Source organism: Cetorhinus maximus, chromosome 15, assembly GCF_964194155.1.
Source record: "Cetorhinus maximus chromosome 15, sCetMax3.hap1.1, whole genome shotgun sequence".
Lineage (NCBI taxonomy): Eukaryota > Metazoa > Chordata > Chondrichthyes > Lamniformes > Cetorhinidae > Cetorhinus > Cetorhinus maximus.
In genome coordinates, this window is record NC_135893.1 from 23,198,137 (window position 1) to 23,224,853 (window position 26,717).

At 43.0% G+C, this 26,717-nt stretch overlaps 1 protein-coding gene across 1 annotated transcript in view; it reads right to left on the minus strand.

Annotated features, from left to right (window-relative positions):
• The window catches only part of clcnk (chloride channel K), a 56,144-nt gene extending 30,082 nt beyond the window's left edge, over positions 1-26,062 (minus strand). Inside the window, exons 1-7 of the mRNA XM_078558099.1 lie at positions 25,951-26,062; positions 21,969-22,097; positions 17,244-17,372; positions 10,564-10,703; positions 9,770-9,847; positions 7,958-8,036; positions 170-295 (exon numbers count right to left, since the gene is read on the minus strand). Of these exons, the coding sequence (XP_078414225.1) occupies positions 170-295; positions 7,958-8,036; positions 9,770-9,847; positions 10,564-10,703; positions 17,244-17,372; positions 21,969-22,097; positions 25,951-26,062 (793 nt within the window). The remainder of the gene's footprint in view (positions 1-169; positions 296-7,957; positions 8,037-9,769; positions 9,848-10,563; positions 10,704-17,243; positions 17,373-21,968; positions 22,098-25,950) is intronic.
• Positions 26,063-26,717: the final 655 nt, after the last annotated feature.

Sequence of the window (26,717 nt, forward strand, 5' to 3'; positions counted from 1 at the left end):
TATCTCCCCACTCACTTATGGACTGAAGAGTGTTTCAATCATGTGTTCAATCGTGTGTTTTTCAGAATAACGTGTTACTGTCAACAGAAAATTAGCAAAATGCAGATTTCAAATGGATGCGATGTAGAGATTCACAGCCTCCCGGGCAGTGCCATCATGTGATGTTTACCTTGTTCACTGTTGAACACAGCAAGAAGTCGGAACATGAATGCGCCACAGGTGGCAGCAAAGAAGCCTCGCCAATAGTTACGCACTGCAAAATGAGATGACATCACCTCCACACTGAACAGGACACCTGAGAAGAACAAGCACAGTTTATATTTCAATGCAGGGATCACAGGACAGCAGCAGTTTACTACTACACTGACCTGTAGCAAGGATCGGTGACACTAACATCGCCATTGCCAAAATGCCCAAGCCACTCATTGACATGAATGCTTTGAACATTATAGGGTCCAGTTTTAACTCTGTGTCAATGAATGGATTTTGAGTGAGTTAAAACACCCCCCCCCCCCCGCCACCCCCGCCACCACCACACCCCACCCCCAATAGTTTAAAAAAGAGCCCCATTAATTGCTGTCATTAATTGTTGGCTTCTTTCCTGCAAGGTGATTTATACAGTTAAAAGTTTCCAACTGACAGAAATGACATGACTTGAATATGATATAACAGTTAACGATAGTTTATTTTTCCATTTTCATTCATTTCCTCCCATTTTATCAGGTGTCACCCTTTGTGCATGAGCCCAGACAGGGAATGTAGGTGGGTGTTAGACATACAGAGTATTGCCTTAGACATTCTCTTGGGTCCAGCAGCGCTAGTCACTCCTGAAGATAGTCTGAGTGTCTTATGCTCAGCAGTGTGCCTGTACTCACCAATATCTAACTACACAACAGTGGAACCCAAGGCTCCTTGTGATCTGAACTGGGTTGTCAAGCCTGCGCAGGTGAGGTTCATGAAGGGGGAACTGGGAAAGCAAAGGCTAATTCAGAATTGTTAAACAGCTTTACTTTGTAACGCATAGACACACAGGGCAACAGTTAAAAATGGATTCACTAATTGCAATCAGTACACCTTCTTTTGCACTATCATACTAAATAACAAACACATTACATTTCAACACATCATTGAGTTGCCCTACTTGACTAAAACAAAATAACTCCTGACTAATTTCATTCACTCTCCCTCTGACCCTGAGGGAAGATTAGCCATGTGGCTTTCTGTTTTAAAACAAGACAGACTTTGCTGGGCCTGACTGGCTGCCTATAGTGCTGGGCTGAATTCAAGCCTCAGAGTGTTTCAGTTGGGCAAGGGAAGAACAAGAACAAGTACATACAAATATTGTCAGGGCTATGGGCCCTGACAATATTCAGGCAATAGTACTGAAGACTTATGCTCCAGAAATTGCCGCATCCCTAGCCAAGCTGTTCCAGTACAGCTACAACACTGGCATCTACCTGACTATGTGGAAAATTGCCCAGGTATGTCCTGTACACAAAAAGCAGGACAAACCCAACCCAGCCAAATACCGCCCCATCAGTCTACACTCCATTATAAGTAAAGTGATGGAAGGGGTCATCAACAGTGCTTTCAAGCAACACTTGCTTAGCAATAACCTGTTTACTGATGCTCAGTTTGGGTTCCACCAAGGCCACTCAGTTCCTGACCTCTAACAGCCTTGGTTCAAACATGGACAAAAGAGCAAAACTCCAGAGGTGAGGTGGGAGTGACTGCGCTAGACATCAAGGCCACATTTGACCGAATGCAGCATCAACAAACCCTACCAAAACTGGATTCAACGGGAATCAGGGGGAAAAATCTCTACTGGTTGGAGTCATACCTAGCACAAAGGAAGGTGGTTGTGGTTGTTGGAGGTCAGTCATCTCAGCTCCAGGACATCACTGCAGGAGTTCCTCAGGATAGTGTCCTCTGCCCAACCATCTTCAGCTGCTTCATCAATGACCTTTCTTCCATCATAAGGTCAGAAGTGAGGATGTTCGCTGATGATTGCACAATGTTCAGCACCATTTGCGACTCCTCAGATACTGAAACAGTCCATGTCCAAATGTAACAAGACCTGGACAATCCAGGCTTGGGCTGACAAGTGGCAAGTAACATTTGCGCCATACAAGTGCCAGGCAATGACCATCTCCAACAAGAGAGAATCTAACCATTGTGCCTTGATGTTCAATGGCACTACCATCACTGAATCCCCCACTATCAACATCCTTGGTGTTACCATTGACCAGAAACTGATGACTACAAGAACAGGTCAGAGGCTAGGAATCATGTGATGAGTAACTCACCTCCTGACTCCCCAAAGCCTGTTCATCATCTACAAGGCACAAGTCAGGAGTGTGGTGAAATACTCTCCATTTGCCTGGATCAGGGCAGCTCCCAAAACACTCAAGAAGCTTGACACCATCCAGGACAAAGCAGCCTGCTTGATTGGCACCACACCCACAAACATTCATTCCCTCCACCACCAACGCACAGTAGCAGCAGTGTATACCATCTACAAGATGCACTGCAGGAATTCACCAAGACTCCTTCAACAGCACCTTCCAAACCCATGACCACTACCATCCAGAAGGACAAGGGCAGCAGATAGATGGGAGCACCTCCACCTGGAAGTTCCCTTCCAAGTCACTCACCATCCTGACTTGGAAATATATTGCCATTCTTTCACTGTCACTGGGTCAAAATTCTGGAACTCCCTTCCTAACAGCACTGTGGGTGTACCTACACCAAATGGACTGCAGTGGTTCAAGAAGGCAGCTCACCACCACCTTGTCAAGGGAAATTAGGGATGGGCAATAACTGCTGGCTCAGCCGGCAAAGCCCACATCCCATGAATGAATTTTTAAAAAACATACAAATTAGGAGCAGGAGTAGGCCACTCGGCCCCTCGAGCCTGCTCTGTCATTCAATAAGATCATGGCTGATCTGACTGTAACCTCCCCTTGTTTATCAAGAATCTTTCTTCCGTGTTGACTCTGCCTTAAAAACATTACTACCTTTTGAGGAAGGGAGTTCCAACGACTCACTACCCTCTGAGAGAAAAAAGTTCTCATCATCTCTGCCTTAAATGAGCGACATCTCATTTTTAAACAGTGACCCATAGTTCTGGGATCTCCCACAAAAGGAAATATCCTCTTCACATCCACCCTGCCAAGACCCCTCAGGATCTTATATGTTTCAATCAAGTCATCTCTTACTCTTCTAAACTCCAGCAGATACAAGCCTAGCATCTCCAATCTTTCCTCACAAGACAACCTACTCATTCCTGGTATTAGTCTAGTAAATCTTCTCTGGACTGCTTCTAATGCAATTACATCCTTCCTTATATAAGGAGACCAATACTGTACATAAGTACTCCAGACGTGGTCTCACCAGTGTCCTGTACAACTGAAGTATAACCTCCCTACTTTTGTATTCAATTCCCCTCGCAATAAACAATAATATTCTATTAGCTTTCCTAATTACTTGCATACTAGCCTTTTGCGATTCATGCACTAAGACACCCAGATCGCTCTGCATTTCAGAGCTCTGCAATCTCTCACCATTTAGATAATATGCTTCTTTTTTATTCTTCCTGTCAAAATGGACAATTTCACATTTTCCTACATTATGCTCCATTTGCCAGATCTTTGCCCACTCACTTAACCTATCCATGTACCCTGTGTCCTCCTTACAACTTACTTTACTACCTATCTTTGTATCGTCAGAAAATTTATCAATCATACCTTCGGTTCCTTCATCCAAATCATTTATATAAATTGTAAAAAGTTGAGGCCCCAATACTGATCCCTGTGGCACACCACTCATTACATCCTGCCAACCAGAAAAAGACCCATTTACGGCTACCATCTGTTTCCTGTCAGCTAGCCAATCTTCTTTCCATGCCAATATGTTACCCTCAATACCATGAGCTTCTACTTTCCACAATAACCTTTCATGTGGCAACTTATCAAATGTCATCTGGAAATCTAAGTACAGTACATCCACTTTATCCACAGCACATGTAACTCTTTCAAAGAACTCAAATCAATTGGTTAAACATGATTTCCCTTTCACAAAACTATGTTGACTCTGCCTGAATGCCTTGAATTTTTCTAGGTGCCCCGCCATAATATCTTTAATAATAGCTTCTAACATTTTCCCTCTGACAGATGTTAAGCTAACTGGCCTGTAGTTTCCTGCTTTCTGTCTCCCTCCCTTTTTGAGTAAAGAAATTACATTTACTATTTTCCAATCCAATAGCACCTTCCCCAAATCCAGGGAATTTTGGAAAATTAAAACCAATGCATCAGCTATGTCACCAGTCTCTTCTTTTAAGACCCTAGGATGAAATCCATCAGGACCCGGGGACTTGTCAACCCGCAGCTCCAACAATTTGCTAAAGTGTCACTTCCCTGGTGATTGTAATTTTCCCGAGTCCATCTCCTTCCAACTCCTGATTTACAGCTATTTCTGGTATGTTACTTGTATCCTCTATAACGAAGACCGATGCAAAGTACCTGTTCAATTCATCTACCATCTCTTTACTTTCCATTATTAAATCCCCAGACTCACTTTCCATAGGACCAACGCTCACTTTGTTAACTCTTTTCTTATTTAAGTATCTATTGAAACTCTTACTATCCGTCTTTCTATTTCTAGCTAGCTTTTTCTCGGACTCTAATTTTTCCCTCCTTATTAATCTTTTTGTCATTCTTTGCTGTTCTTTATATTCTGTCCAATCTTTTGACCTGCCACCCGTCTTTGCGCAATTATATACTTTTTCTTTAGATTTGAAACTGTCTTTAACTTTTTTAGTTAACCACGGATGGTGGATCCTCCCCTTGGAATTTTTCTTCTTCATTGGAATGTAAAAAAAAAACCACACACTTGCAGACCTAGGTTTGAGGCCTAGGGTATTTTCACTGCCAGGCTTCATCGGCATGCCAGCAGTATGCTGGCTGGTCAAAGCAGGTGGAAAATGGCAGCCGGATGGGGAAAGGGAGACCATGACCTTTCTTGTAGGATCTGCAGAAGCACTCTTGCTCTTTCAAGAGTGGTGTCCCCTCCCCCCTCAGGCCCCAGTTAAAATCCAACCATTGTCCTATTAATGCACTCTGTTCAGAACCAGGATGGTTCTGGGGACAAGAGATTTTAGCCACAAGTTTAGGTTGGAGAAGCTGAATGGTTCTCCTTGGAGCAAGGACAGGAGATTTAATAAAGGTGTACAAGATTATGACAGGTTTAGCTAAGGTGGACGAATATAAGTTGATGGTACAAGGACTAGGGGACATAGATTTAAAGCACAGATTTACAGTTCTGAAGAAGAGTCATACGGACTCGAAATGTTAACTCTGTCTTCCTCTCCACAGATGCTGTCAGACCTGATGAGTTTTTCCAGCAATTTTTGTTTTTGTTTGACACAGATTTAAAGTTTTGGGCAAGAAATGCAGGGAGGATGTGAGGAAGAACTTCTTTTGTGCAACAAGTGTTAATGGCTTGGAACACACTGCCTACGAGGGTGACGAAAGCAGAGCAATCGATCATTTCAAAAGTAAATTGGACGGGGACTCAAGGGAAATAAACTTGCAGGGCTACAGGGATAAAGTGGGGGAATGGGACTGACTGGATTACTCTACGGAGAGTCAGCATGGACTTGATAGGCCAAATGGCCTCCTTCTGTGCCATAAAGACTCAATGGCCCGGATTTTCGCAGAAGCTTGCTGGCTTCAGAGCCTTTTGAAAATGGCAGGCAGGACCTGATTCTGGGACTCCCGCCCCCATTTCCAACATTGGCAATTTTTGCCTGCACGAGATAAGGGTGCAGTTAGTGAGCCCACACCCTGCACACCCGACCCATCCAGCTCATAGACCCCTGAAATTTTCGTGGAGTTGGGCCAGCTTCTCCATGACTCATGGTTTACAGCCACTTAGAGGAGTCATGAACCACAGCCTGGATTCAGGAGCCTTTTGAAAGGTAAGCTTAAAAGATCTTACCCATGCCCATTCACCCAAAATGCTCTATTAACAGAACCAATGAACCATGTAATAACAATGGTAAGTGTTGAAATACTGGGGGGAAAAACACCTGTTCATAAACCTGCTTTGAATAAAAAGTGCTGTTCCTACAACCCTATAAGACTGTCAATCAGATAGGGCCATTATAATATCAATAAGATTTATCCATTTCACACCTTTTAATCTTTGGCCAAATAAACATACATTGACAAAAGTGGTCACAGAAAGGATAACTTATTATAACCTCATAAAGATGTCAATCAGGCAATGTAAACGCTCAGCTTCAATTTGTCCAAACAGATCCCTGCTGAGCGAATGCATTTGAGAGTGTTGGAGTTCAGCCGAACATTCATAACAAGTCCAGGTAGCGACCAGATGTCTGGCCATCTTTTTATGCTAATACAGTTCCCAGGTGGAATCGGAAATTCCCAACTTGAGCATTTCTGTCTCGTTAGCAAAAGTCCGGCTCTATGACTCTGTGATGTAATAGGAATCTGATTTGCAAAAAGTTATTCATAATTTAAATTAAATCAGAATCATAAAATTATTCCCCATAGTCCAGCAGACGTGCACAGTGAGTATTGAGCCATACAGACTGGGAGGGTCAACCCCTAACTGGCTTTACTACCCTGAGTTAGGGAATTAGGTAGGGGAAGAATTGTCCAGTATACCCACTCTTGGGGCTAAGTTTTACGTGCCCCTGGCAGGCATGTTTTCCACAAGGGCACCTAAAATGGGGTGGACACCTATCTCACCACCTTCCTGCCCACTCCACACTCACCCCCATAATACAGGGGGTGGATGGACACCGAAATTAGCTGCCTGCCCACCATATCTATATGAACAATTAAGGGTCAATTAGACATGTTAACAAGCCAATTGGCCCTGATAATACACTGCAATTGCCAGAAAACATTTGGCATGGGCAGCAGGGTGGGAGCAGCAAGGCCCATTTTTAAACTGAAATGTTTAAAGGGCGGGGGTTACTCTTTGGGGGCTGCCCTTTGCTGATTGCGAGGCCACCCGCCCCTCCAGGCCCAAGACCCTAGATTTATCTGCTCCGCCGATCCAAGGCCTTGGGGTCCTGCCCTCACCAGTGGTCCCAGTAACGGGCACTGACACCTTCCTGGCGCTGCTGGGACTGATGGGTCTGTTGGCAAGTCAGGTTGGCCAGCAGCTTCAGAGGCCGGGACTTCTGCCCCAATGAGGGGTGTTAATGATCATTAGTGATGCCCACAGTGCTAGTGCACAGTGCACTGACAGGCTCCACACCTACATGCTTTCTGAGAGGGCACCCCGCCCCTGTATTATTCCGCCCTATGTGTGTGTTGACATTGGGTGAGTATAGGAATGGTGTCACCTGTGCTCCCATAGTTGAATATCTTTCTGGTAATCACTGTCAAGATCGACAATGAAGGGTGACAGGTTCCTATGGAACTGCACCCCAAGAATGGGGGAGAATCGGCAGAGAAGAGAAATGGTTTCAAAGATCAAAAAGGAGATGAGGGAAAGGGGAAATTTCCCTGGGCGTTCCCCCAATCCTATGCTGTAACTGCAGCAGAATAACCGCAGAAACCCCAGAAAAATGTGGGTTGTTTTTTCCACAGTTTCTACAGTTCTCCCACTTATGGTGAGCAAGTGGGAAACACCACCTTCCCCAGGGAAGGTCATTCATACCCAAGATCTCCTCAATAGAAGTAGAAGACAGCAACTCTAATGGCACAAAGTGTCATGTAACTCAAACGAACTCATCAGGGCTAGGTATGCACCATCAAACTTGGAGACAACAAAAGACAAACTGTCTTTTGCCACATTATATCTCCTTCCTTTTTGTCGTGAACATTATTTTGCTGTGAATGAAACCTCGCATTTCCTTCACCAGGAACGGGGCTTTTATCTGGCTTGCAGAGGAGTTACCTTTTTCTGACCAGTTCCTTACCACTGACAGGTGCACCAAAGCAACTTGCGACCCCAACTGCTGCTGCCGCCACCAGCATCTCATACTGCTTGTTCTTATTCTGTAGAAAAGGAATATATCACAGGCTGAAATAGCTTAGTCCTGTGGAAAGGCAGCTATCGTGAGACAACCCGAGTTGATTGAAACCACACAAGTTGAGGCGTTTTTGGAACTTCTTTGCCGAATTCATGAAATAACATGATTATCACGCACTCTGTTTATGGTAGCTGACAGTTCTACTGGAATATGGCGATTAGAAGGTGCATTGAGTTAAGTGAGGATGTGATTGCCCTGGAGAGGGTGCAGAGGAGATTCACCAGGATGTTGCCTGGGCTGGAGTGTTTCAGCTATGAAGAGAGACGGGATAGGCTAGGGTTGTTTTCCTTAGAGCAGAGAAGACTGAGGGAGGACCCGATAGAGGTGTACAAAATTATGAGAGGCATGGATAGGGCAGATAGGAAGAAACTTTTCCCCTTAGCAGAGGTGTCAATAACCAGGGGGCATAGATTTAAGGTAAGGGGCAGGAGGTTTAGAGGGGATTTCAGGAAAACTTTTTTCACCCAGAGGGTGGTTGGAATCTGGAACACACTGCCTGAGGGGGTGGTAGAGGCAGGAACCCTCACAACATTTAAGTATTTAGATGAACACTTGAAACGTCATAACATACAGGGCTGTGGGCCAAGTGCTGGAAAATGGGATTAGAATAGATAGGTGCTTGATGGGCTGAAGGGCCTGTTTCTGTGCTGTAAACTCTATGACTATGACTCAATGTGGCAGAGATTTGGAGAAATTTATTTTCCTCGAATTTTCACCCTTCTGTCCACTCCTGAAGTCACTAGTTCCTTCATGAGGGTACAGTTTCACAGAGGGGTGTGGCCCTCAGGTACCTCACCCAAGTGATCATGATTCATGCATGAACCGGGACAGAGCGTTTCCACAAGGTAACTAGCTTTGGGGACATCAGGCATCATTCTCTTCTTAACCAGCATCCATACAAATGCACTTTCAGTAAATGCTGCGGGACTGCAATCAGCAGCAGGAACCCGGGCTGACTTTTCCCTTTGGGGTTGCTGAGACCAATTATATTAGCTCTATCTTGGGGAGGTGATGGCGTAGTGGTATTGTCGCTAGACTAATAATCCAGAGACTCAGTGTAACACTCTGGTGACCCGCATTTGAATCCTGCCAAGGCAGATGGTGGAATTTGAATTCAGTAAAAATCTGGAATAAAAAGTCTAATGATGACCATGACCATTGTTGGTTGTTGTAAAAACCCATCTGGTTCACTAATGTCCTTTATGGAAGGAAATCTGCCATCCTTACCTGGTCTGGCCTACATGTGGCTCCAGACCCACAGCCATGTGGTTGACTCTTAACTGCCCTCTAAACAAGGGCATTTAGGGATGGGTAATAAATGCCTAGCCAGCAAAGCCCACATCCCAATGAATTTTTTTTTTAAATCACCACGCCAGGGAGATCAACTAACAGAAAGAGATCAAAGCTTCCTGATTTATATAGCTCAGAAACATTGACGTACAGACATGGTTCTCACATAAAAACAAAATACTCTGGATGCTGGAAATCTGAAACAAAAATAGAAAATGCTGGAAAAACTCAGCAGGCCTGGCAGCATCTGTGAAGAGAGAAATAGGGTTAACATTTTGAGTCCTTCTTGTACAATTTATCTAACGAAAGAGGTCAGGTTTCCCCACCTTGTCCACATACAAGCTCAGAGCATCAATCACATGATTTGGTTTAATGATTTACAAATTTCGCTTCAATGTCCCTCCTTACCTCATAATCCCTGGTGACTGTAGTTCGAATTCTTCCCAAATAGGTGGCAATCATGCTGGAGATGTGAACAAAGGGACCCTGGGGTTCAGGCAAGAAAAGTTATTTAATAAACTTTTCCTTCCTCATTCAATCGTCTCTGTTTTCCTCAACTTTTCACACTTCTGTCCTCTCCGGAAGTCACTGGTTCCCTCGCGAGGGTACAGTTTCACAGAGGGGTGTGGCCCTCAGGTACCTCACCCAAGGGACCATGTTTTCCATTAGATATTGTCCTTCACTCAAGGACTTATACTTGTCCCTATGCCAAAGCTCTAAGTGTTAATGGTGAGCATCACCAGGTCTTCTGGAGTTCTTTCCCTGCACCACCCCCCTCCCAACCCCACGACTCCCACCCCCCCGATCCGTTTCATCATCCTTTCAATATTTGCTCTCCCTTCTTGATTCTCTATCCCTCCAACACATACTCTCTTTTTCCTCACACCTCTCTAGTTCTTCCTCAATTCTCTATCCCTCCACCATTTTCTTGCCTCCCTTTGACCAAGATTTGATTCATCTGATCTAATATCGCCTTATTTGGCTCGGTGTCATACTTTGTTTTATAATAGCCCCTGTGAAGCGTCTTGGGAAATGTCATTATGTTAAAGGCGCTATATAAATATAAGCTGCTGTTGTTGTTCAGTTCTCTTTTCTTCCCTCTTGTTCTCCCAGCTCTGCAGCATTTGCACTATCCCCATCTCTCTCTACCGCTACACTCCTTCCATCTTTTTTCATATTATATGTTTAAGTCTTTAACTCACCACTTTTCCCAAAAATATTGTGCTTCCTGCTGCCAGGGAACATGTCAAACCTACAACCTTTGCTCCGAAGTTTTTCATAGTCAGATACTCCTCCAGAAGTACTCCAGTCAGAATAGTCTTCAGTTCTGGAATGCCTGAACCTGGATGAAAAGGGGCAAGTCCATTTGGATCAATCTCTGAAATATTACAAAGAGGAGCAACAGAACAGAAAGTCCTGGCACAGATAAAAAAATCAGAAATATCAGAAATATTTATACTGAACCCTAAATAATTCAAGAAAGTTTGTCCTAATCTTTCACCTTTCACTCTGATACCAATTTACTCACTCCACCATTGGTGGCCATGCCTTCAGCTGCCTAGACCCTATGCTCCGGAATTCCCTCCCTACACCTCTCTGCCTCCCTTTCCATCTTTAGGACACTCCTTAAAATCGATCTCTTTGACCAAGCTTTTGGTCATCCTTATGTGGCTCAGTGTTATATTTTGTTTCAAAATGTTCCTGTAAAGTGCCTTGGGACCTTTTATTATGATAAAGGAGCTATATAAATATAGGTTGTTGTTGTACTCTCTCTCCTTGAATTTTACTCCATTTTATACCATCTGAATCTCTTTAATCAGGTTTCCACCCTTGCCACAGCACTGAAATGGTCCTAACCAAAGTTGCAAATGATGTTCTCTGTGCCTGTGAGCATGGTACATTAATCTTCCTTAACACACCTATAGCCTTCTTCATGATTGACCAATCCATCTTCCTCTGATAACTCTCCTCTGTTTTGTCAGTGTGACTGCCCTTGCTTTGTGCCACTCTTACCTGTCTGATTGCAGTCAGTGCATCTCGAGCAATCGGTTCCCTTCCATTTCTGCCTCTGGAAACCCCCAAGGATCTAAAAAAAAAATTGCCTTCTACTATACAGTCTGATGCTCAAACCACCAGTGATTAAATCGTTCCTCATGATGCCTGTTCTGGATCACAGGGATATATCAATGCTCTGATTATTTGATTGAATCATTCTATTTAATGTCTGACTATTCAGTGAATTTTATTTCTATCTTACATTCAATCCTTGATCCAACAACAACATGCATACATGTGGCATCTTGCCGCATGTCTGTGGTCCCCTCCTGTCCCTCATCTATAAGCTGCCTCTTGGAATCATGGGGTAAGCTGCCACATATAAAGAGAAAGAACAACCGACATTTATATTGCATCTTTCATGACCTCAGGACATCCCAAAGTGTTTTACAGCCAACAAAGTATTTTTGAAGTGTGATCACTGTTGTAATGTAGGAAATGCAATAGCCAATTTACGCACAGCAATCTCCCAAAAACAATAAAGTGATAACAACTAGATAATTTGTTTTTGTGATGCTGATTGCCAGATAAATATTGACTAGGATGCCAGGGATAAATCCTCTGCTCTTTTACAGAATAGTGCCCACCTGAAGGGGTGGACAGGGCCTCTGTTTAATATCTCATCCAAAACACAGCATCTCCAACAGTAGCAGCATTCCCTCAGTACTACACTGGAGTGTCAGCTTGACTTTTGAACTCAAGTCCTGGAGTAGGACTTGAACCCACAATCTTCTGGTTCTGAGACAACAGTGATACCAACAGAACCATGGCTGACACCAGCAACAAAATTAGCTCTCGAAATGTCTTTGGCACTTCACCTGACTCTCCTTACTTTAAGACACTCATTAAAACTTATCTTTTTGACCAAGTGTATGGTCACCTCTCATAATGACTTATTCTTTGGCTCAATATTGGCCTGAATTTTTGCAATGACAGAGAGCTTCTCCATTGTTGCGAAAATGGTGGAAGAGGCTGAAATACAGAAGTCCTGCCATTTATATCTTTAAAAAGACATTGTGGAGTGTTAAAAAAATATTGTTGACATAATCTTGAAGGTTATTATTACTGGATTTGTGCTGCATGACTAATTTAACAACCTTCCATTATCACAGTTTGACCGCTCCAAGTGATTATCAACTCTTTGAATTGGGAGTATGAATTCCAATGCTTGTTTCTATATGGGATTAAGCATTTGAGTGAAATGTTTGTTCTTATAAAGGATTATGTGGTTGAAGGAATGTAAATGTAGTGAATGGGTATTTAATGAATGAAAGTTTTTTTAAAAAATTAAGTCTGCAATAGACACCTAGAACTTTATTTTAATTAATCTCAACATGGCTCCTGAGGTCTGTGCATGGTGGATACTGGGTTAGTTGACATGGTAGGTGTAAAGGAAAAGGGTTGTGGGTGGGGGGGCATAGGTTGGCACAAAGTTAACATAGGGACCATAAAAGACTATGGAGGTGGGTAGAGGGCCAAAGTTTGGCATTGGAGGGTATGAGGGGTTATGAGGGTGGGCAGAGGGGCATAGGAGGTTATCATGGTAAGTAGAGGGCATAAGTTGGCATTGAAGATATGAGGGGCCATGGGGAGTGGGTAGGGGGCATGAGGTGCATGGATGGGGCATGGGGAGTGTGTGGGGGCGGGGTGGGGGGGGGTGAAGGGGTGAGGGCTGGAGAGCTGTATTTTTAGCTTTAATTTTTTTTTAAAAACTTTGACACAATGCCAGAGCACTGTGGCAGGCCTTCCGCAACTGGCAGTCTCCACACTCGTTGTGGGGTTGTCTAGCCCGATTCCTCATTGGGGAAAGATTATGGAATTATCCTTAAGTATATAAAAACTGGCTTACACAGATTGAAGGGAGAAGGAGTCTGTGCTTTTGTGAATAAACCTGTGTTAAAGTGAGACTGGCTCCAGATTCATCCTTTACTCAATGTGTGAACAGTGACTTTAACACTCTTTACTACCTTAAACGTGCTATGTAAATGCAAACTGTTGTTATCGATTTCCCCTCTGTAATCCAGTTACTGAGGCTCATTGTTGTGCTTCAACCCCTTCTTCAGCTGAGTTCAGCCAACTCAGCAGACACTAGGGATCACAGTAAAGGAGGTTGCAAACTTAGAACTGGGATCACTTGTTAAAAATGAACAAACAATTGGTGAAAAAGTTATGTTTTAAGGAGTGTCTTAAAAAAGGAGAGTGAGCTGGAGATGTGAAGATGTTTGGAGGGGTCATTCCAGAGCTTGGGGCCTACCACAGCTGAATGACCAGGATTTCTGTTACTGAAATTGTAATTGTGTGAAAGGCGCTAAGGACAGGATCAAGCAGCTGTGATGGTCCCTGCAGTAGAATATGCTGCTGATATTGAGCCTACTGCTCCTGCTTGTAGATTGACTACTTGAGTAAAGTGCTTGAGGGCAACTGGTTCAAATTGAATTGATAGAGATCGTTATTCTCATTTTACACAGAATTACATGGAAGTTTCAACAAATTCATTTAATCCAGCACCACTGCACCTCACCTTCAGTCCCATTAGAAATCCAAAAGGGAAGACAATGAAATGTTTACTTTTTGTTTCTCTACATTACACCAGCAACAACACTTTAACAGTACTTCATTGGCTGTGAGACATCCTGAAGTCATGAAAGGCACTATATAAGTTGTATGCAAGTTTTTTTTGTTATTTTCTACCATTATAAACTGATATTTAATTTAAATGTTTAATTCTGCTCAGTGGTTCCGGGCTATACAACTAACTTGCTGCAGTGATGTGTAAAGCCTGTTGGGGGCACTCCATCCACACTTCACTGCACTTAGAAACCCAGTCACGTTGGAAAGGTTGACAGTGTGTCAAACATTATAACAAGTAAGGATAATCAATGCATTGAATTATGCAAATCAATATTGTAATTCTGATGGCAGTAATTAACCCCACACTGGTAACAAAACACACCGACTGACAGCATGCAAAGAAAATACGTTTTTCAAACAATTCTTGTCTATTCAGTGTTGTCATTCATCGTTGCCAGGCAATTGGTTGAGCACATCACAGTTAAATACAATCTTGACTTCAACCAATCTATGCGCCAACAACAGAGGTCACCGGATGGTGTTCAGAAGCAGGAACCCTGGCTGATATTTTTTCTATCCCTGATTCAGCAGCAAAGATGCTGAAGTTAATAAGGCTGAGATTAAATAACTCAAGGCTGACTGGCCATCAAACCTGCAACAGTCTGGCTGCCATATTGGATTGCACTCCTTTCCCTGGCAGCCAGAAGAAGTCAGTGCTGGCCCGACTTCAATATGCTGTTCCTCATTCTTTTTGGAGTACTCCTCCTGGTTGTATATTAAAGCTGGGGGCAGCTGCCGGACTACACTCGCCATCTCCCAATTTCCTACCCAGCCCTGACTCCCTGCCCAAAGTCCCAATCGGTTGACTGTGCTCCTCCTCTCAACTGGTGAATGCCTCCAACGACACAACAGGTGCCCACAATTGCTCGCAACAAGTTCAAATTGGGAAGTCACAGTCACTCAGCCCATCAGTTTTTGTCCAGTAGCTATAACTGTCAGAGAATCGCAGCTGCATGTCCAAGATTTCAAGAGATCCATTACCTGTCAGTAACAATCCCTCTGGGAAAGTTGGATTGCAGTATCATCTCAAATGTAACATCTTATTTACAAATCTTGCTATTAACATGGCTTTTGCCTAGCTTTCTCTCACCCTCTTTTGAAGATGCGGACTCATGTCCATCCTGTTTGTGTGAGCCTTCAAACTGGGACCCTACTACTACAACAACAACTTGCATGTATGCAGTTCCTTCAATGTAGAAAATGTCCCAAGTTAACTTTCAGGGGTGGGGGGGGGAAGGGAAACAAATAGTAAGAAAGTAAAGAGATGTTGAGCACAGGTGACTGAAAGTTTGGTCAAAACAGTGAGTTTTTAAAATCTTTTTTAAGGGAGAGAGAGAAGGGGAGAGGCAGAGGGCTTAGGGAGAGAGTGTAGGTTCAAGTTAGTGTGGTGAAGGGAGGAGAGGAATGCATAAAAGGCCTAAGTTAGAAGATCAAAGGGTGTGAGAATGGACATAAAGCTGGAAAGATAAAGGTAAAGCAAGGACCTGAAGATGAGGACATGAATTTAAATCTAATACATTGGCAGCCTTGAGTGAAAGTTGGGTCAGCGAGGACACAGATGACAGATAAGCGAGACTCAATGCATTTTGAACTAGTTGGAGTCAATGGAGCATTGGGGGACACGGAGGAGGGCATTAGAGTAACTGATCATAGAGGTGACAAAAGCATGGTTAATATGCAGATGCAAACGTCATCGCAAAGGTGGAAATATGCAGTCTTAGGAATGGAAAGGATATGAGGTTTAAAACGCAGTTCAGGGACAAACAAAATGCTGAGGTTGTAAATAGTTCAGTTCAATCTGAGCAAGTGGCGATAGAGAAGGACGCAGCCAGTGGCAAGAGGATGGAGGTTGTGGCAGAGTTTGAAAATGATGTCTGGCTTTCCTGGTGTCCAATTAGAGGAAGTTGAGATTCATCCTTGACTTGATGTTGAAGAGGTAGTCAGACAATGTGGAGGTGGTTGTGAAGTTGAGAGAAGTGGTGGAGAGGCAGAGCTGGGAGTCATCAGCATGCATATGGCACACCACTGTATTCCACTGACATTATTGTACAGGCAATGGTCACTAGCCAACCGCTGGTCCCAGCTGAGATCAGCACAAATCAGACTGAGAATTGGACCTGGGACCTTACTGGTCCAAAATAAAAACAGAAAATGCTGGAAATACTCAGCAGGCCATGGCAGCATCTGTGGAGGGAAGCAGAGACAACATTTCAGGTCTGTGACATTACTGGTCCATTTTTTAAAAATTCTTTTACGGGATGCGGGCATCACTGGCTGGGCCCGCATTTTGATTGCCCGTCCCTAATTGTCCTTGAGAAGGTGGTGCTGAGCCACCTTCTTAAACCGCTGCAGTCCATGTGGTGCAGGAACACCTACAGTGCGGTTAGGCAAGGAGCTCTGGGATTTTGACCCAGCGACAGTGAAGGAACGGCGATATAGTTCCAAATCAAGATGGTGTGTGACTTGGAGGGGAACTTGTAGGCAGTGGCATTCCTATTCATCTGCTGCCCTTGTCCTTCTAAGTGGTGGACGCTGTGAGTTTGGAAAGTGCTGTCAAAGGAGCCTTGGTGTGTTGTGGCAGTGCATCTTGAAGATGGTACACACTGCTCTGCCACTGTGCGTTGGTAGTGGAAGGACTGGATGTTGGAAGTGGTGGATGGGGTGCCAACCAAGCAGGCTGCTTTGTCCTGGATGGTGTCCAGCTTCTTGAATGCTGTTGGAGCTGCACTCAGCCGCACATGTATGGCTTAATGAGTATTGCATTAGACAAAAGTTGGCCACGGGAGAGTAAATTCAACAATCTGTGCTTCTGATGGGATGTATGCTCAAAGGTAGCAGGGGTCAAAGAATCAGTACTACAGTACTTTAGCTCAATTAACTGCACTCTCATTAATCACAGCTGTTGGCTGGGAATGAAGGGACAATTAATTTAGCTCAGCTCTTAGGAGACTTTTGCTAATGACATCTTTACTACACTAACTTTATCTCTAGTTTGAAACTCCAAATCTACTACTGGAATTTATGGATGGACTGCGGAGTATCTAACTCTGCATTTCAGTTCATCTTGACATGGGAACTTTCTTCCCAGAAGAGGGGATTGGCAGCTGTATTTTTGTGGCATGTTCACAGCAGTGATGGGAAATAGATGATACAAATACTGTTTGGTCTATAAATACACTGGTGGTGGCAGGCTTACCTCCTGACTGTGGTGACACACACTGAGAGAAGCCAGTGGAGAATGTGGTCATTGCGATAGGGTACACAGTCCAAGAAATGTACTGCAGAAGATTGCTGTCCCCTAACTGCTCGTAGAGCCATCGGTGAGCTGCAGAGAGATACAAAGCATGAGCAACTCCAAATCCATAACTCAGTAATGAAAAAACAGGCTGCTTCTGTGTCATGGTCAAATTCAATTTACAAATGTGCTCAAACTACCTTGCCTACATGCTAATATCGTTTCCACTGTCTGTATCAACAAATGACAATTGTCTGGTTTTAAACTAATAATTTGAGGAAATTACTACTTGCTCAGCTCTCCTTGTGCTAGTTCTAATTAGCCTCACAGTCTAATTGAATCTGTTAAAACTCACTGAGTATGTCATCTGGTTGAAAATTGCAGACTGCTGCAGCACTCAGTCACTTAAGGAAATACCAGACAGTAACTAATGTAAAGAGTTGCAAAGGTAGGACAAGGGCAGGAAGTAGGAGAGTGAAACATAGATTTAATTATTTACTAAACACATGCACTCATGATAATCAATGCAACTATATCATTTGATTTTACTCTATCAAAAACAACTTGAGAAGTGGATTTTAAAATGTAAAATTCCTGATTGCCTGGACATTCTCCAATTTTGACATGGATGCAGGAATCGTCAACACACAGGGTAAAATTGTATTCGTCATTTGTTGATACAGACAGTGGAAACAATATTAGCATGTAGGCTAACAAAGTAATTTAAGCACATTTGCAAATTGAATTTGTCACTGCCCCTAGCAGTCAGGTGATCTGTCTCCATTCTATTTTCTGTAAGGGCTTATTATGGGCATGCCTTGCTTTTATACTTAGTTGTTAATTGATAATAGTAGAAACAGCTTCATGGTGGATAAAGACACATCTATACAGATGTGAAATGCCCCACTCTGTGCTGTTAACTCATCTCAAGGAGGGGTCAGCAGTTGGAGATGTACAATTGGCCTCAGTGCCCTGGTGTAGAGAAGGAAGAGAAGCCCAGCCAGCCATGATCACCATCCAGTGAGTGCTGCTGGAAAGGGTCCATGTTTTTGTGGTGGACAGTGAGCTTGGATATGATGCCTTCTGCAGTCTAATAACTTGGTTCACATGAAGATTGCCGGTCTGGAGGAGGTGTCAGTGCTGCAAAAGGGTGAGAGTCTGGAATTTTCCTCTAAGGCGACTATAAATATGGCAGAATGCCTGAGTGCCTGAAGAATGAACCCTTTGCAAGTATCCTGACCTTCTCCTATTTTATATATTTCTGGTGAGCTTCCAGCAGGATTCTGGCTTGTGTTGGAGGCTGGGGAGAAAAATGCTTGCTGCAGGCTTCAGGCATTTGCAGCAGACACTTGGGAACGCCACCAAGTGCAAGTTCCCCTCCTAACCACACACCGTCCTGACTTGGAAATGTATCGCTCGCTGTTCCTTCACTGTCGCTGGGTCAAAATCTCAGAACTCCCTCCCTAACAGCACTGTGGGTGTACCTACACCACATGAACTGCAGTGGTTCAAGAAGGCGGCTCACCACCACCTTCTCAAGGGCAATTAGGGATGGGCTATAAATGATGGCCTTGCCAGCGACATTCAAATCCTATGAATGAAAAGAGAACGAGGCCAGAAGACCACAGGTATCTAATATTTGTACTGAAAGTTAAAATTTCTCCAGATTCTTCAGGGATATTAACATTTTAAAGGGCTTTCTGCCAACCCTTAGTGGTACTGGACACCAGTTAACATCCTGACATTTCTTGGGTCCAACATTACTATGGTAATGATGGGCAATGCCGCATACAACAATCACACCATCCTGGCCGTCCATTTTGAATTTTCGGGCAGGGGTATTCAATGTCCATCATCATCTCCTGCAGAAAATCCTAGAACTAACAGCAATCACCAGAGAGGAGGAGTGACTCTCCAGATGATATTTTGCTCCCAGGAGTTGCAGTAAGACGTGCCGTGTCAGGTAAATGTACGCCAGAATTTCCCAACTTTGGCGAAAGGGGCTGCAAACTTTCACGCTGAATAATGGTAGATGTTCATTTAGTAAAGCTATGTAAAGTATTTTCTAATGGAACTAGAGCATATAACTAAAGCTGAGTCACTACTGCTAACCTGTGGCTAGTCCATAATTTCTATTGGGCAACACTGCTATAAAGGGATGTGACTGCTGTAGGAAATCCTGCCCATTACCTTCAAGAAAGTCATGGAAAAACAGGCCAAACTAAAAATTCGAAACAAAAGGCAGTTATCAACAACAATAGGGCAGCTATGGTGAGTAACTTCCCCCAGAGATCAATCACAGGACCACCGCCTGGTAATCATATTTATTTGTGTGATATTGTAAAAAGGCCAAACAAGCAGCCCATCTTGTAATTAGTCACTTCTCTGGAGTTGTTAGTTTTCTTCTGCCAGAACTTTATTATTGTGCTATTGGGTTGGAGTTTCAATAACTCCCAAAGCTGCAAACATTCTAATTTTATTGTAACATATTTAGTTGTCCCTTACACCAGCTTCTTTCCATGCTGCTTTCTCCTAGAGTCTCTCAGATCACATGAGTATATGTCATTTCCTTCTATAACGCCACAGTCTATTACAGTTAACCCTTTATGGGACTTAGTCTAACATACTTGATTATACTACATCTCCCCAAAGCCACTGTTCAGATTTCAACGTTCTCTGACATTCCTAGAAACTCAATGCTTCAATCTTCTAGCCATCCTGAACATTTCCGTGTTTTGAAGTTTGTAGGAAGTGTAGCCTCTTCAGCTCTTAGGCAGATCATTTTTTTCTTTCTTTCTTCATGTTCTCTTCTCATTCTCTTTTCTCTCTCCTTCCTCTGGTTTTTTGAGATTCTCACCTTCTCTCACACCGATAAGCACGGTGTCTAGTCTACCATATTTTGCTCTCCTCTCGTTTATAGGGACTAAGGCCTTCTCATTCTGCTGTTGGTCCTCTGGATGCTGTTGAACAGAATTCAACTAGTAGATGGTTCAGCATCACCTGCTTCAGTTCTTCTTTCACTTTTAATGATTTGTGGCCTCTTGGGTCTCTGATTTTCACTCTAGCTCACTTGCTATCAAAGCTCTCCTGTCCTTTCTTACTGTTCTGTGTTCTGTTCCATCTGGACAATGTAGCTTTTTGTAGGATGGCTGAAGAACCCTGTTGTTTAACTATGGCTCAGCATCTGAAAGAATTGAAACTGCTGCTCCTATATCGAATTTAAAGTGTCTCCTATGTCCTTCTACCAGGATCTCTGCACTCCAATAATTTCCACTTCCTTCTTTAATCTCTCTCAGAAGGGTATCTCAATGTCTTGTGAATCTTCAACTTCATGGACTCTCCTTTAAAACTTTTTTTCTTTCTGAGTATTCTGCCCATTTTTTTTCACTACAGGGCTCTGCCTGAAGGTCTTTTTGCACCAATGGCATTGTGCGTCTTTGGTGGGACAATTCCCTCGCCCCTGCCTTTCTCTTCTGCATCAGCAACAGCTAGTCTGAGCTGCCACCATTAATTGCTTTTCATGCCTTGCATCTCTCCTCTCTATTTTCCCTTTATGTCTGACCAATTCAACTGTATCTGTTACTTTGGGATTCAGGCCATCTGACTCTTCTCTGACTATCGGTTGGCTCTGCTCCCTGATCTCGGCCTGTCTACTGAATTGAATCATCTTCACCAGAGTCAAGTCATCTTGGGACTGCAAATTACCTGATAATGCATCACCCATTACTCCAGCAATGATTCTGTCGTGAATTAGCTCCTCTTTCGGATTACCGTACCCTCAATCTTCTGCTAATCAGTATTAATCATTAATACTTTCGGATTACCGTACCCTCAATCTTCTGCTAATCAGTATTAATCATTAATAAATGCATCAATGCTTCCCCTGTGTCTCTGGATATATTTATTGACCTTTGCGAGTTCCGCGATGGTGCTCTTGTGGAGGTTGAAATATGTCTCCAGCGCATCAATGACTTCGGCATATGTGGCTTTACCCTCACCAATCCCCAGGGTAACTAAAATGACATCCACACAGTCGCCCATTGGGTACAAAAGTGTACTGAACCAGTCTGCCTTCACTGCAAGACCCAATACAATGCGAAATCCAGCAAATCTATTGTACCACTTTGGCCACACTTCAACCTGATTTAGGCCTGCAACTTTCTCAAAACTCTCAGGTAGAGATTTTTCTATCACTATTTTTTTACCGCTTGCAAACATTTATTATTGTGCTGTTGGGTTGGAGTTTCAACAACTCCCGAAGACTGCCAACTGCAAACACTGTAACTTTATTGTAACATATTTAGTTGTGAGAACACTCCTGTACACCAGCTTCTTTCCATGCTGCTTTCTCCTATGCTCTCTCAGATCACATGAGTATATGTCACTTCCTTCCATGACATCACAGGCTATTAGAGTTAACCCTTTGTGGGGTTAGTCTAACATACTACATTATACCACAAGAACAAGCTCCAGGAATATTGCATGTACCATGTTCTGTTAATTCTCAGCCAGGTGAAAATTCCACCATAAGCGGTATGACTATCTGTCTCAACTTATATGAAAGCACATTGCTGACCAACTTGTGGACAATTTGCTGTCCTCCTAGGAACAAGGTACATAGAAGGATGTATTACTGAAAAGGAAGACACAGCAAAACAAATAGTATAAATCTCTGTCCTTGCTTACCTTTGAGAAGCTTGACCACTGTGAAGTCCAGTGCAAAACTAATGAGAGCCATTAACACACCAAGAATGAAGAGAAAATACCAGTCGTCTCCTACCCGGAAAAGCTGGCGCTTGACAAAACCCAAACATCCTGCAGAACAGAATAAATGAAGCATGAAAAGTATTTATTAAGGACGCCCGCTTGACTGTCATTATTGAGACAGCTAAGTTTATAATTGACCTGAATTTTGTGGTAATAATATCAATGCTCACTGTTATTACAGCTCAAATCAGGCACAATGTCCAGCATCTGCACGTGCAGTTAAACACAGAAATTAGAAAGTTGCTGACAGATTTGCCCTGCTCCAAGTTTAAATACACCAGCACCTCACTGGTACTTTCGGCGTTAAAACGTATGAAGTTCCTGTACATACCCACAGGATACCTATTAAGCACCAGGAAATTTATGGCTTGTCCATTCAAGTTTAGGTGAACTTCTAACAACGTGATAATTCTTAATTGCTACTGAGCAGCCTCTCTGGCACTGAATGTTTTTTTACAAGTGTGGAGTTTCAGTCCTTCAGGTTTTAATTATTATTGGAGATTTTATAAAAGTGCAATGAATGGTGAGTTCCAATTGTTCATTGCTCACCACACAATCCAGGTTATTGTGTTTTGCTTACGGTTCAGTTGGCAAAAGCAGTAAGTAACTGAACTATAAAAACTTGAAGATTCCAATCTATGCTGCTGTTGTAACACAATAATTGGCTTCTCTGCCTTGAGTTGGGGAGTGGAAGAGTCACCCAGGGTTCCCATTCTGTATCTTTATCTGTTAAGAGATCTCTAACAGGGAAACTAAATGCATGTCGACATTGGCTGAGGAGATCGCTAGGGTTAGATCCATCACTTCATGTGGGTAAATACTCGACCAACATTAATAATCTGGCAACATACATGACACATGGCTACTTGGGTGGGTCACAGGAGGTCGGTCGATGGATGGCCACAGAATCGCATGTTAATCAATGCTGTTAAGAGAAGAGCAGGAGGAAAAATTGCTCCAAAATGTTACACAATTAAAGCCACCAAGCTTTGCAGAGTCACAAAACTATCTTTCAACTTTCTTTCCCCACCTTCACTTTACAGCTTGTGCCCTGTAAAGAAATGTTCCATGCATCCTATGAGGATTTCTTAATTAACTTAGCATTGGAATGGCATTATTTTAAGATATATGGGAATTCCTCCCAATCCCACATCTTGCTTGAGGCACACTAATTTTGTACTTTCCCCTCACATAGCCTTCTATAAAAAGTACGTGAGTACAAGATTTACAAACCTCACATTAAACTGGAGATTAGACAGGTAGTCTAGAGGCATTATGGACATAGTGTCTATCAGCCCTTAAAAGAAGAACTGAATTACAAGTTTTAGACATAGCCAATGTTGCACACATGGCGCCTAGTGGGTCTCATGCTACTGCAATCATGGAAATGTTATCTGAGGAATGTAACTGGTCATGGCTCAGTAACGTAGGTTCTAATGTTAGATCCCTATCCTGGAGATTTTGTTCAATTAAGTTTGAGGTCGGGGGAATTTCATTTTATTTGCTTGGAAGTTTTATTCTGGTCATTCACCTCCCTTGGGCAGTTATGTATTTGGGTAGATTTCACAATAGTGCAAATTACACGGAGTCTGGTAGAAGGAATGGCTTTCTCAGCCAAGTTAGTTACGTATTCCATCCACAACAATGGGAGATATCTGTACATTTAATACCTTGTTCCATTTGTTCATATGTTATATACCTTAAAACTGTGGGAACACCCTGAAGCAGGTTATTATGCAGAATGCCTCTTCACACAGTTCTGCACTAATTATAGTCAAATCTGGCTCATACATATTTCAATTGCCTGGATTTACATACCAATGACAATACGCATTAATATAGCATCATTAGCATCGTATAATGTTCCACAGAAGCATTAGCAGGCAACGTTTCACACAAAGAAGGAGACATTGGAATGGATAACTAAAAGCTTGATCAAAGATGAGAGTTTTAAGGAATGTATTAACAAAGGAGAGAGTGGTGGAGAGGTTAAGGAAAGGAATTCCAGAGTTTAGGACCTAGATAGCATACAGCATAGCTGCCAACAGTGGAGTGAAGGGAATGAAAATACGTAAGAGGCCAGAATTGGAGGAACAGAGGATTGTAGGGCTGGAGAAGATCATAAAGTTAGGGAGGGAAAGAGGCCATGGAGGAATTTGAAAAGGAAGATGAGAATTTTGATATCAAGGCTTGGGCATACTGGCGGTCTATGTAGGACAGCAAACAGCAGTTTGGTATGGGTTAGGCCATGGGCAGCAGAGTTTGGATAATGCTAAGTTTATGGAGGATGGAAGCTAATAAATCAGCCAGGAAAGCATTGAAATAGCTGACTCAGAAGCATGGATGAATGGTTTCAGTAGCTGGTAAACAAAGACAGCGGTGGAGGTGAGCAATGTTACGGTGATGGAAGTAGGCAGTCTTTGTGATGGTGAAGATATAGGGTCGGAATCTCGGTTCAGGGTCAAATAAGACAGTCTGATTCAACCTGAGACGAGTAGAGTTGGATACTGTCAACATACACGTGGAACTTAACATCCTATCTTCGAATGATGTTGCCAGGGTACAGCATGTTGGTAGGAAATAAGAAGGTGCCAATAATTGATGCTTGAGGGACTCAAGGTAATGGTGTGGGGCAGCAATTCAAGCTGTTGTAGGAGATTCTCTGGATACTACTGGACTGGCAAAAGTGGAACGAGGAAATTAATTTACAACATTGTTTTTCACACAATTAATCTATGTGGTCCTTAACTGCTGCCAAAATCCAAATTCTTTGAAATTATACCAAATATCAAATTCCCACTGTTTGTGATAGGAAAACCAGTTAATGCTTTGCACCTGCTGAGCTGGCCCAGTCCTGTATGATCTGATAAAAGTCGGCATTTAATAACCACTTAACAGATTGCATGGAGCTAGCTGCACACTATCAGGACAAGGTGTCACCTGTGGCTCAGTCCATAGCACCCTCACCTTTGAATCAGAAGGTTGTGGGTTCATATCCCACTCCCGGAAACCAAGAACTGTGATTGTACTCAAAAGAGTTGCAATCTGTGACTGTTGATAACTCGAAAGAATTATCAGGACGATCAATTAAACACATTTTTAGGTGCTGAAATGTTGGCCACATTAATTCTCAGAGTATGCCAACACAGAGGTTTGTGTTATTTCCCAGTGAAATGGTTACTCAATTTAAATGACTCTAGTTATACTTGTAACATCGTAGTATTGTGAAAATGAGCTCACCGTACTCGAATTGAACAAAAGACAGTAATAATGAAGATTATTTGTCTTTATGCAACATTGATACAATGAATTTAAGTCTCCTTTGGCTGTTTTATTACATTAAGAACAATTGGGCTCAAGCCCAACAATTTATCTGCTTTTGATAGCTATCCAGCATTAAAAAAAGCAGTGCAGTGCTGTACACCACAAAGGATGCCAAATCACTGGGAATCTAAGTTTTTATCCTGGCTGGCCAGTAAAAATAATCAAAGAAACTGAAGCAATCACTGTTCAAGCATTTACGCAATAAAATTCATGACATCAGTACCTCTGTGTATATCAGAATGGCAACAGGACAAACTTAGCACCGATTTAGGAATTATAAATGTAATAAGACGTCGTTATGGGGTGGGAATTTGCTTCTTACAGTAGACTAGAACTTTCTGTTGGCAATGACAACCGGTGGTGCCCTGTGCTTGGTAAACGAGCCGATTTGTCATGTTTTAAAGACCTGCCGTATGTAACAAATTACCATAAATACACTAAATAAGGGTGATTCTCTTTGGTCTGAACATATATCAAGTTCGACAATGCCACATGCGTCAATTAAGATGTAAGAATGCTCCATGATGACACAGCCAGACAGAATTCTAAAGCTGGAAGATTATTCGGTCTTACTTACCTGTCACATTCTTCCTGGTTTTGGGCCAAGGTCTCTGAACATTTTGCTGCAGAGGAATACTTTCCTCTGCTCCCAGGGTGGGAGCATTCTCTTGTCTCCATGCCTCACTCATTGCAGACGTGAGGCATTACCAGATTCCTGTGCCATTCACCACACACACACACACACACACACACACACACTCACTGTCCCTTGCAAACTGTCCCTTGCCTGGTACACCTGAACCACGCAGTAGTTTGCAGCAAACCTGGTTTAAACAGGATCAAAGCACCTGCACACCCCCCACCCCCCACATAGCACACATAACATTTACAGTCACAACCTGCCTGCCCTTGGAAGTCTCTTTTGTAAGAGTCAAAAGCTTTTTCAAAAGGACAAAAGTTGAAGGAAGTATTTGAAACCCAGCACCCAGACAACGCAAACATCCATCACAATCAAGGACAAGTTTATTTACCATTAGAACTCTATAATTTATTAAATCTTAATTCCCACTGCATTTTGGGCCAGTTAGGGACCATTGTTGAAATGTGCTTCCCCAGTTTGCTATCTGGAGCGTTTCTTTCTGAAACGTTTATGTAGAAACGTAAGAACAAAAGGAGGCCATTCAGCCCTTTGAGCCTGTTCTGCCATTCAATTAGATCATAAGGGATCTGGGGCAGCATTTTCCGGTCGGCGAGCAGGGCCGTGTGTCCTGACGTCACCCCGCGTCATTTAGATTTTCAGTTCAGCAGGCCGCCGAACTGTCAACGGCCTATTATGGCCATTAA